This window comes from Anomalospiza imberbis, chromosome 3 (genome assembly GCF_031753505.1).
Source record: "Anomalospiza imberbis isolate Cuckoo-Finch-1a 21T00152 chromosome 3, ASM3175350v1, whole genome shotgun sequence".
NCBI classification, from domain to species: domain Eukaryota; kingdom Metazoa; phylum Chordata; class Aves; order Passeriformes; family Viduidae; genus Anomalospiza; species Anomalospiza imberbis.
The window spans coordinates 74082664-74094963 of NC_089683.1; the positions used below are offsets into that span (position 1 = coordinate 74082664).

The 12300-nt window shown below is 41.9% G+C and overlaps 1 protein-coding gene across 3 annotated transcripts in view; it reads right to left on the minus strand.

Moving 5' to 3' along the window:
* The window catches only part of SMOC2 (SPARC related modular calcium binding 2), a 139751-nt gene extending 127704 nt beyond the window's left edge, over positions 1 to 12047 (minus strand). The window contains exon 1 of one of the 3 annotated variants that reach the window (XM_068185149.1): positions 11435 to 12047. In XM_068185149.1, coding sequence (XP_068041250.1) covers positions 11435 to 11509 — 75 coding nt within the window. In that variant the 5' untranslated portion in view covers positions 11510 to 12047. The remainder of the gene's footprint in view (positions 1 to 11434) is intronic. The other 2 variants (XM_068185148.1, XM_068185150.1) reach the window with 2 other exon arrangements.
* Between the last annotated feature and the right edge of the window lie 253 nt (positions 12048 to 12300).

Here is a 12300-nt window from a genome sequence, read left to right on the forward strand (position 1 = left end):
TATTGAGAAGACTCAGGACAGCAGTTTTAAAGAAATAATTTACTTTTGTGACAAGGAAAGATACTGTGCGGCCTTTTGATTTCGCCTGTCATAATAAGCAATGCAGGCAGTAAAAGCTCTATTCTGTCATTATTTAGAATGATAATCATGAAAGCTGCTAAAATAAAATCAAATATCGCCTGAGGCAGTTCCTGAAGTGACCCGATCTGAGATTTGACGGGAGATGGTATTCTTTTTGTTCTTTTCAGTCTTTAGATTACACAAATTCATCAACTAACAAACACAGCTGCCCTGTAGCACTTCCAACACAGTCAAAACCTAACAACTTAGAAATCTTGTCAAATGAAAACTAACACTAGACTCCTATACATCATTCCCTTAGACCAAAACACACAAACAAAAAATATCAGATCAAAGCAGTCAGATCAAATTACATAAACTTCAGGGGGAAAATATCTGAGATTCTGGTTATTAACCTCAAGGGAACTTTAAGCTTTTATGGGAGTTTTCCAATCATTGCTAAAAAACAAAAGGAAGAAAAGGTTTGCATGAGAATGTATATAGTGTACCCCTGCATATACATCTATGGCTGACATGGGTCATCTTAAGGTAGAAAATGGCAATCTAGGGAATTTAGTGCAGCTGATGGATACAACATGCTGAAGCCACAGAAGGCCTACAGGAAGAAGTTCTTGATAATGCCTGACATCTGAGTTTGTCAAGAGAGCCTTTGGACCAAGTTTCCTAGAGGGTTCTTGGTGCTGCTGCTATAGAAAGAGATAGTACACTCAGAGGCTGTGAACACAGCAGCAACAACAGCTCTCAGCCCTTTGGTCTGCACACACAGGACCCAAGCATCTTTCATCCAAACCCATCTACTCTTCTCCTTTGAAAGGTAGGGAAGGGCAGTGGGTAGAGAAGCTTCCAGCTCCATCTGACCTACATGCAAAAAAAGGAAGAGGCATTCAAACATTCAAATTATTCTTTGTAGTAACGACCAGGCTGCATTGATTCAGGGCTATTTTTCTTTAGGGGAGAAAGAGTTTTGCACCATGAAAAGAAACACATACCACAGCCTGAGAACCCCAGCTTCAGGGCAATGATAAGGTTGAAACACTAAGCTCTCACAAGTCAGGAAATACCAAGCAGATGACACTTGGCTCTGCACTGTGCAGAACACTTTGGCCAACAGCATGACAAAACCAGAGAATAGACAATTTTGCTGATCATTTCCTGTAATGTTAAATTGCTTGCTCCAGTTCTTTACAAAAGGCAGGCTAGGATCAAACATATGTATTTGTGTGTGTGTGTGTTTATATATATACACTCATAGTTGTAAGAAATTCTATACAAAATAACCAGCTTGGATAATTTGCAGAGGGTGTAAAGAACCAGACATTGGCCACAACTGCCTGATGAACTCTACTATTTGTATATCCTCCATTATTTGTGTTCAGTCTCACATGCAAGAAGGTGTCATTCAAGATTTATTTATTACTGAAATTGAAAACTGTGGCAGACCAAGAAAGTCAACCAGGCATGAGCCTCTTTTGCCCAAAACATTGTACAAACACAAATAGCTTACAGACTATACATAGAAGGCATGTAGATACTGGAGATGAACTAAGGAAAGATCAACTGAATGGGGAAGGAGAATATTGGAGAAAAATCTACAGTGGCCAGAGAGAGCCCAATCACAACTATGAGTCCCAAAGGATGCTAGTTTCCAGGTCCTCTGGACTCACTCCTAGCAGAAGTGTTGCAGCTAGCTCTTTTCTTTGCTTTCTCCTCATTACTGCACATATTGCAAACCTGTGGTTATCTCACCAGTCCATCTACCAAACCAGCAATGTTGTGTCTACTGAGCTTTAGTGAGTCTGTCACCAGCCACAAAGATGAAAAAATTATTCTTTATCAGAATATATCCATTTAGTCTTGGTGTCAGATCTGGCTTTGTCGTGTAGTAGAAAATATCCTGACTCTCTCATTGCCATAGACCACTCCTGGTCGTGCAGCTAATGAACATAAACACTGACACTTCATAAGAGAAGTACTAGATACCCATTTTGCAGTGGAGAAAATTGCTGCACTAGTTACAGACAAGTAGACACTTGAGCTCTGCTTTTTGCCATTTTCCCTTCAGACTGAAACCAATTATCCATGCATGAATATTGCCTGGTAATTTTATTGCAAATTAATGGAAATCCATTATCAAGCAATGACAGAGCTTTTGCTCCAGGAGTCATTCAGCACCTGGAAAAGGGAAGCTTAAACAGAAGAGCAATTTACCAAGTGAACACTTTCAAAAAACTTTCCCTTTCTTTCAGAAATGTAATTCATGGAACCTTTCACGGAGAAAACATGATGGGAAGATAAAACCTCCTGTTTAAAGTTCAGATTTGCAACTAAATCCACTTAGGCTGAAATCTATCAAAAATTTGGCATGCTTGGAAACTGCCGTCCCAGGAGGAGATGGTCTGAAATACAATCCCATTAAATACAGTGTAAAAAAATAAGTTGTCCACTTTGTTTTGTCTTGCTCACCAGAATTTATGTAATAAATGCTGAAAAAAGAAACAGCATGGATGCATGCAATGACATTAATATGCCCTATGCTTTCTGCAGACTGAACCCCTTCTCCTGTCTCACAGCCAAGAGCGTCTCATATTTTAGGCCATATTTTCCCCCTTGTCCCCACCAGCCTGCTCTGAGCTGTCATGAATGCTAATTCATGTTATTAATGTCAAGCCACACCATGTCATTAAAGACACTTTCTTTTTGCAGAACTCTTTTCTACCTTTCAATAGCTTGTGTCAAGACTTTTTCCATTTGAGATTTTTCCCATTTGAGTTCCCATCTGACGTGCAACTGAGTGGCAAGTACTGAAAAATCAAGGTCCCCAGCTGCTCCCCTCTTCCCCTCCGGACTAAAGCCACTGGGGAGGGAAACAAGGGCTTCCCCTCCTTTCAGCCCTCTTGCCGGAGGAGACGGGGCAGACCGCGCTGCTCTTGCTCTCCCTCCCGTGGTGGATCCCTGCAGTGCCATGGAAGAAGAATGGTGACCTCCCTGCCCCTGAGGACGTTGCGCAAGTGGCGCCACCGCTCTGTATTTGCAAAGGAATGGACAAGGGGAGAAATGGAGAAATACCGCAATAGACCCTCCCATCTCTGCTTTTTATTTTGCATCACTTAAATCTTTGATGGCTCTCTTCCAGAAATAAGCCATCCAACACACCAGAGATAATTCTCTGAACAAATAAACCTATGGTTAACTCAAAGCCTGATATAGTTTCTATGTTGACAATCTTTTTCATTTCTACACCCTCTTGTGGGGACAAAGGTATCTTTACAATATGTGCTACCCTGGAGTACATCATAGCATACTCATTTCAGGACCAGGTTTCACTTACTTGATTTCATTTCTTTGGTAGCAACTTTTACTTTTAAAAGTGACATTTGCCACTGTGATTTTTCACTTTAGAAGACTCATCAGCCCACGTAACAGCTGCTCCCTGGACTTGAGCAGTGCTATACAGGACACTATAGGTAAAAAAAGGTGATGCACAGTGGCCACACCATTAACAAATATAACTTTACAGAGCCTGGGCCAGTTTCACTGACACCCCTTTGTATGCACTAAGTGACATCCATATGGAGGCTACAGTGAATGAGAACTGATTAAAATACTGTGATTAAATGCAATAAATGTCTTCACCTGCACATACAAGGACAAATAAATTAACTGAAACGACTGAACCAGAGACCATTGGTAAGCTGTGTTCAACGTGTTCTCCTGCTCCTAATAGAAAATTTCTGTTTGATTTTAAGACCATGAGGTTTGCCTCACAGTCCCAAAGAGGAACACAGCATGTTTGGGTGGCATAGAAAATCAGGATGAAGACAAGTGCACTGAAACTAGCATGGCATGCACATATCAGCCTCACTGAGAAGAGATTCTCACATTTTAGTGTAACCACCTTTCTGACATGCTGTCAATGCCATATTTCTACCTTGTATTCACAGAACAGTGGCCCCACACCCTAGATTCTACCATTTGCAGGAAGATGCCACTGTGAAGAGCAGCATCTAGCAAAGAAACACATTTGGGAAGCAACTCTCTAGATAGCATGATTTAGGTCCCCAGCTCACACACTTTGTATTCTGTGATACTTCCACACACATGGTCTGTTTTAACAGCATTTCTGTACAAGTAGACATGTTGCAGTTAAAATATGGTTAAAATGGTTTGCATGTCTACTAAAAGGTCACCCACTCTTCTCCCCCTCCTTCAAAGTAGTAAGGAGACTCAATCTCAGATTTTACTCAGACTAAACTTAACCATTCCTCCACTTTACTCCAGATAAAGCAAGAAAAAATAATGGAACTAAGGCATTACCATCCCACCCTGACATCCAGGGGTCACCTGCAATCTGTTTTCTCTGTACTGCAGTGTGTTACATGGATCATAGTGAATCCATCCTGAATACCAATAAAATTATTCTTTATCCGTCACTATTTGCATTTCAAAAAATGTACTGATCTCTCCTGAGCTTTTACACCGTTCACTCACTGATAGTACCTTGTTTTAATTCTGAGAAAAGGTCAGAATATAAGAAATTGCATGATAAAGGTAGGCCAAGTAAAAAGACTGTGAACACTTCATGGCAGCAATTTTATTTAAAAAATCTGCAGAATACGGCATAAAGCCATGACCTAAAGAGCATTCCAAAGTAAAGGAATTTTTCTTTATTTGCATGTAAGTACTCTTTAGGTGCTCTTGGACAGATTCAGAGATTTATAGCACATGTATGACAGCTAATTTGTATACAGTTTAAAAATGAACACCTAAAAGACAAGAAAGTATATTATTACATCCTCAAAACAAATTTAAGGCAACACAAAAGAAAAAAAAAATCTTTACTCAGTGTTTCAGAAGATGACACAACAAGCAGCCTAAAGTAAATGAAGGGAAAAAAAGCTAGGTTTTGGATAGGTATGAAGTAAACATTCTCAAGCAAGCTTTCTAGCAACCCACCAAGCAAGCCAGGGAGAGAGCTGGAAAGGATCGCCTTCAGGAAATGTTTTCTCTTTCTGTCCTGACCAGAATACTAGGTTGCATTCTCTATTAGCCTGGATTTTCAACAGCTGATGAAACAATTAGTCGTCACTTTTAAAAGGTAACAAATTAGAGAGGGGAAAAAATTCACTGAAGGGCAGAGAACTAACTCATCAAAGCGATTTCTTCTGCAAGGACTGGCTGAAACTTCCATTTGGGAGACTGACTTCACGAGTTCTGTGGTAAGATGTGACACTGCATTAGCTTTGCTGCTTGAGGACCACTGATAATTTGGTAAAGTCATATTAAGCAACCCTCTGACACTAAGTGTTTTCATACCAATCTAAAAACTAGTCCATACTCTTCTAGGCAGCTTTCACTTCGTCATAAGTTTATATCCTTGTATCCCATGCACACCACTGCTCTACAACAATGGCTGTAATTCAGACCAATTCCCTATGTACATGGGGCAGCTGGGCAAAGACTGAAAACTGCAGGAAAAAATGCAGGTATTTATGCTATGCCTTTTCTTCTCTGCTCAGTTTATTTGTTTATGGACAATATTGTGTTACATCTCACTATCCCTCCTTTTTTTTTGCATAAATTATTATGTGTGAGATTAGCATACTGCAAATTTTTTCTGAAGTATTTTCTCTTTCCAGGTTTGCCTCCAGTGTTGCACTGTTGCACTGCCACTGTAGATAATATTAAGGTAGTGATTAGCAATTAATAACCAGAAGTTGGATAAAGAAATGTCAACAGAAAATACACAGGGCCATTGAGTCCAAATGACTGGTATCGCCAGAATTTTGCTGCAGAAGACTGTAGAGGGGCACAGGATGCAGTATTCACAAAGTCAAAAACTACTTTGACTATATTAATTTGGAAGAAAAGATTACAAATTTTAATTGTGAAATGGCCTTCATCACAAATCTACAATTTCAACTCTTTAAAAATCTACCTCAGAGCACAATATTGAATCAAACAGAAATTAAGATGCATTTGGGTTTTGATTCTAAAGAAAACACAAAATTTTTGGAAATCTCTGAGTCCTTTACAAGATATAAACTCCTTTCACTCTGCAGATTGCCCAAGAATGTTTGAATTTGTTCAGATAAAAAATGTCACTCATGAACCAAACTCAGACCTTTATTGCTGTTCAAAAATAGGTCTTTGATTCCAACTCTTTCTTACTCAGTTTTTAATTTTCAGGCGTCTCTGCACTTCCTGGTCTCAGGCCTGACAGGATATGAAGTACCAAAATACCATGAAAATGGCTGCGCCTGTGGTGAGGCTGGTCTGGCTGAAGAAATGGAAATATGAGCAAAGTCCCGAGCAAGCCAGATCTTGAAAAGATCTGTAGCCTAGTCTCCAGACCAACAGGGTTCAGATAGGTTTTGGATAGCAGCTAAACCTTTGGAGGCTTTTCAAAATGAACTAAACCTTGAAGTTTGCCCACTGTCAAGAAATACAGCTGTTCCTCGAGGTATTCAGTAGGCAACAGGGGGCCAGTGACAGCACCAAAAGTGACCACAACATGCATGATCTACTTATTTTTGTTTGCTCTGTCCTGCTCTTCCCTCCCCACTCACATTCATTTCTAATATTCAATTCTAGTTTTAAAAATTTTATGGGCATGCAGTCAACCGGCCATCTTCATTAATGCCTTACATATTATAAGGTGCAGTTTATGTTGGCTGTATGCACAAAAATTATTTCTGATCCCCGATGAAAAGTTTGCTGACACTTTCAATATCAACTCCCACAGTTTTTGGTGTTGTTTCTTTAATAAGAAGTGCCTTGAGAGCAAGGAAGCATTGTTGAAAGTGTTTTATTTTCAGAGCTGATGTACCCTTGGTTGTACCAAGGCCCATTTGCAGTAACAATGTTGTTAGGATCTGGAGCCACTTACAATTTTATTTATGGTCTTGGTTTTTCAGTCACAATTAGAGTAACTTTTCCAAATGTTTTGGTTTGCAGGCGCCATCCAAATGGGTCCTTAACTTGGAAAGCTTTGATTGTGTTTAGCTTCCCTTTACTGAACTACCTTAGTGGTCCACCTTATACTGGTCAGTGTTGTGAAACTATTCAGCGCACTAAATGCTAGTGAGTACTCACAAAGCATGTGCCAAGGGAGAAAAAGAAAACAGTTGTTCCCCGAAATATTCAGCTGCTGATGAAAGAAACTATTACCAGGCAGAGGTGTTCATTTCAAGAAGTAATTTCAAGCAAACTTTCTTCCTTTGTAAGATCTATCAATTGTATTGAGAAAAGCACATGGTGCAGCAAGGCTTTGAAAGTATAAATAGTTTGTGGTATGTTGAAAGTCATCAAGATTTTAAAATAAGAAACACTTGTATCCTATTGTTTTTAGAAGTACATCCACACACAGAACACTGCAATTGAGATAAAAGTGAAGTTGATGGTTTCAAATACGCAGTATAAACAATGACAAAGTGCATTAGTTCAGTGCAGTGATCATAAACTTATTTATTTGAGGAACAAAATGAGCTTTCTTCAAAGCACTGTGTTTCAAAACAAAAGTACCTATATCCTCAAGATACACCTAATTTCCCTAATACAAGAAGTCAACAAGGCTCAGATCTCCTCAGTTTCATATATCCAGAAAGAACGGGTACATCTCACAGAGCAGAATAAAAATGCAGCATTGCAAAAACAATCCAACAGTGTGCTACAAAAATTGCAGAGTGCCACCCGGTTTTCTATAAACAAGGTAAAAGGACAAGGCTACTTAAGATATTTTGTGGAATGTAAGAATGCAAGAATGTTTTACATTAGTATTTGACACAAGGGGAGAAAAAAACAGGAGCAGCCAAACTGGCTACAGTCCCTCCAGATCTCATGGGTTCTTATGAGACAGTCTCAGCCTACCTTTCCATAATGAAAGCCATTGTTCTGTTGCCAATATTTGTTCATTTGAAATAACAATAAATACAATGCTAAAGAACATTATCCTCCTGCATGCATCCCTGAGGCTCAGTTAGCAATTAATAATTGGAATATTACATTTCACCTCACTTTATCTATTATTGCAATATGGTCCTACTTGGGAGACCAGAGTCCAGGAGAACCTTAGCAAAGAGTATTCTTGGTGACAAGAAGCCAAGACTGGTACAAACTCAGAGTAAGATTTGGACTAGCTCTAACCCAGTGAACACATAGAAACTCTGAAACTCTTAGACCCTGGTGCACATCATGGCTTCCCAATAAAGATTTAGGTACACATCAGCCCATCTCTCATCAGCCCTTCTTTATCCTGGCACATAGTCAGGCAGTCAAGTGAGTGCTGGCTGGGTCCACAGTTTGAGCAGAGAGGGAGAGATTACAATAATCACACTCCCTTTAGATATAGCCATGAGTTCCAGGGGACCAGACTCCAGACAGAATGGAGCATTTCAACTACCTGCTGACTGTTCTGATGCATCTGCCTGCCAGAAATCATCTTAATGTAGTAGGAAGCCATATGTTCATCACTTCTTGCAAACCTGCAGTCACATAAGACTGTTAGACAATCAGAAATCTCTTGAAGATATTGTGTGAAAACTCTATGATTTATTGCTATTGGACCATTGCAAAGCTTCCAACATCTGAAAATCACATATTCACCTGGACTACAGACATAGGTGGTTCTTGTGGGTATTTCTGCCCAAGTGAAATGCAAAAATATTATTCCCAATAATAATTTCCTCATTTCCTAAATGGGGAAACAGGTCTGTAAACTACTGAAAGTCTTTTCTGAAAGTAGTACTTGATCCGTTCCTCGAGCTAGCGAGGACATAAAACAGGCCAGAAATCTGTTTATACAGATGAAAATCTTAAAGACAGATGTTGATATCCTCCCTCCCTGCCATGCCATCACCCAGTTTGTTGCTTAGAGCCCAGGCAAGGAACAAACCTCTGATCCATGTGTTACCTTTTTGAAAACAGTAAAGTGTCTTTTGCTAGAGGTAACGATTGTTTTATTATCTTGTCTCTGCCAAGGTTCGTCTTATGTTAGATTTATGACTGCAGTAGGCTGTTCCCCTGATATTGCCACCACCTGGCAAGATGAGTATACCTCTGACAGTATTGTGATCAGGGGTGTACATTCCCTCTCCATAATCATCCCATAGTTTTCTTAAAACTCAGATCCACAGTGAATCATACCCTGTTCTCATGACCTCTGGCCTTTACCTGTTATTCTTCAAACCACAAGTAAAAATAAAATCTGCAGATACTATCCATGGATATTTGAGAAAGGTGCATGTGGAAAGGGGTTATATAGTCTGTGAGCTACAAGCAAAATGACTACAGGAGTTAAGAACGATTAAGCAGTGTGGTATTTGTTGCTGTAATAGCATTGTTTATTTATTGTTGTTTAAACAGGTAAGTACAGAAATAGTAGAAATAAACCTGCTTCACTCAAAGTTCAGCCTTGTGGAAAGATGCAGAAAGTACATGTGCATCAGTGTGTGCGTGTGTTATTTCGTTCCTATGGGTGTCTGGCTGTCCCTTACTTGTTTTAGGAAGTATTTCCAATGTAGTCTAGTATTTGTATGGGTGAGCCCTTTCCGTAAGAAGAGCACCGGCAGCAGAAAATCTAACGTGAGCTCAATACCTACAGTCCTCTATTAACAAAGCTAGCTTGCCTACCAAAATATTCAAGTTAATTTCAGTCTGAAAGCCTGACATCTTCAAAACCATTACCTTTTTGGTGGCAGAGGCAGGGAATTCCACCAAGATTGACTTTTCTGCTCATGGTTCATAAAGATACAGACTACTATATGGTACATAAATGAGTTATGCACACTTTGAATTGGTGAAGGAAGGAACAGAGGGACTTCTAACATCACTCAGATAACAGTGAAGTCAAATACATTTGCATGAGTCTATGGCATTCAATTTTTAAAGAGTATGCCAAAGTGCCCTTGGCCAGATTTTTCTTCCCTTATGTGAGGCAGACAACCCCTCACTGAATGAAAAGTATATTCTGCAGTGATTTATATCCATACTTGAAAAGGCTTTAACATCATTTAGGTTATGTATAATCTAAAGATATTGTAACAGTCACAATCACTCTTACTTTACATTTGGACAAACTAAGGTTTGGTAGCATTTCCAGTTTACTTCCACACTAATATTTATAACTCTTTTTATGTACAGAAAAAAAGGAATATTTCCTATCTTGCAAACTATGTTTATACATTTGTTAAAAGTAAATTTGAAAGTAAATTACAATGTTAACCTGTTTACTAGAATAGTGTATATCACCTGACAGTCTAAGGGGGCTTCAGATGAGGGTCTTAAAAAGTAAAATATGAGAATCACTTGATTTTATCTGTCCCATACTTTAAAATGCCACACACAGTAAAATTCATGGAGCAAGCTCAGTCCTTTAAGGTTTTCAATTAGCAGCTTCTAATCTACAAATCATTTAAGAGGGAAAAAATCCACCCAAACTTAGTCAACAAGGCAAAACTTTTCCTGAAGTATTTCAGGTATGAACAGCTCAGCCATCCCCCACAGCCATTTCACCTTGAGCTGTCCCTATAGCGCCTTACTCAATAAGGGGGGGAAAAAGGAAAAAAAAAAAAAGGAAAAAACTCAACTCTTGGGATTTTACAGAAATTTTCTGAAAGACTTAAACAAAATAGGATCTATTTCACTTTGCAGCTGCCTGTAACTTTACCATAATAAACTCTAAGTGCACAGCCTTCACCAAAACACTTAAAAACAGCTTGAAAGAGGTATTTGCTGCCCGTTATGTTTACTCAAGCACTTGTTTAAAAACACATTTAAGGAAAATGTTTTTATTTCTACAGATTGCATTAATTATAGCTTTGCAAACACTGCAAGCTCTACAAGAAGACTGAACTGAGCTATTAGCTGCAAACCTCAGGTCTTGGCTAGAATAGTGGTTATGGCTTATTTAGTAAGCCTAATGAATTGGCTCACCCATCTCTACGCGGAGTTCCATGTATAGCATTATGGACCCTGGAATAGGCAGAAAGGCTTGTTTCATGTTGCTTTATAATTAAAATGAAGTAAAATCGGTCAGCCCGAGTCGGTCCAAAAGCGGACCTCACTGCAGCATTATTCCTCTTCGGGCAAATAAAAGCATTAACATGAACATTAGCGCTGGACCGAAGCTTGCGGGGACCCGCAGTAAACCTGCACTTCGCAGCCGCGGGCCGCGCTCTCCCCGGAGGCGCTCGGCGGGGCGGCGGTGCCGGCTGCTCCTCGGGCGAGCCGCGGCGGAGCTCTCTCCCGGCCGGGGCAGGGCGCAGCGCCCGGCCCGGCAGCCATGGGCGCCTCTCGCCGCCCGGGAGCCGCATCGCCCGCTCAGGTGCTCCCGGCGCGGGCGGCGGAGTGGCCTTACCGTGAGGGCGGAGAGCTTCTGTGCCGGCACAGCGGGGAGCAGCTCCGGCAGCAGCAGCAGCAGCGGCACCCACATCCTGAAGCGGCGGCGGACGGGCACACAGCGGCTGCGGGTTGCGGAGGACGGGGACTCTCCTTGGGATGTCGCTCCCCCCCGACGCCTGCTTTGGCTCCTTTTCAATCGCTCCGGCTGGGAGGTCCCAGCTCAGGTCCTCAGTTTTCTTTTTCCCCACCCCAGTCCTTAAAATTTGGGGACGCCTGTAAAATTGAAAGGCGGCACTTTCTCCCTCTCTCTGTGTCCCTCCCTCACTCCTCGGGAGTCAACCCGGCTAGGAGATGCTCCCCCAGCCTCTCCTCTCTCGGAGCCCTCCCACTGCCGGGGGAATCTGCCGGACGCCGCCGCCTCCCCCGGGGCGCCGCGCCTGCCTCCGCCTCGGGCGGGCTGCTGTCTAGCCCTGAGGGTCCCTTTCTCTCCCTTCCAGCCCTGAGCCCTCTGTGGCAGGGGAAGTGGTAGGAAGCGACTTGGACGGGAAGGGAGAACCCACCACCACCACCGGGAGCACGCGGCCAGGCGCTGCCGCGGCTACGGAGGCTGGCGGTGCGCGACCTCTCCGAGCCGCTCTGCCCCTTTTCCTCTTATATTTCCCCCTCCCCAGCCCGGCCTCCGCTTTCTCCTCCCAGACCCACAGATCCTCGCCGATTAACCCTCCCCGGTGCTCCCGGGGGGTCGCCGCTTGCTTCCCCCGCAGGGTTTATTCCTCCCCCACGCCCGCGCCACATACTGAATCAACATGTACAAATACCGACAGCCCCTGGCAGGCCGGGAGGTGGTCCCGACCCCCGCCCCGGTGAGCCCCGACCTCCTAC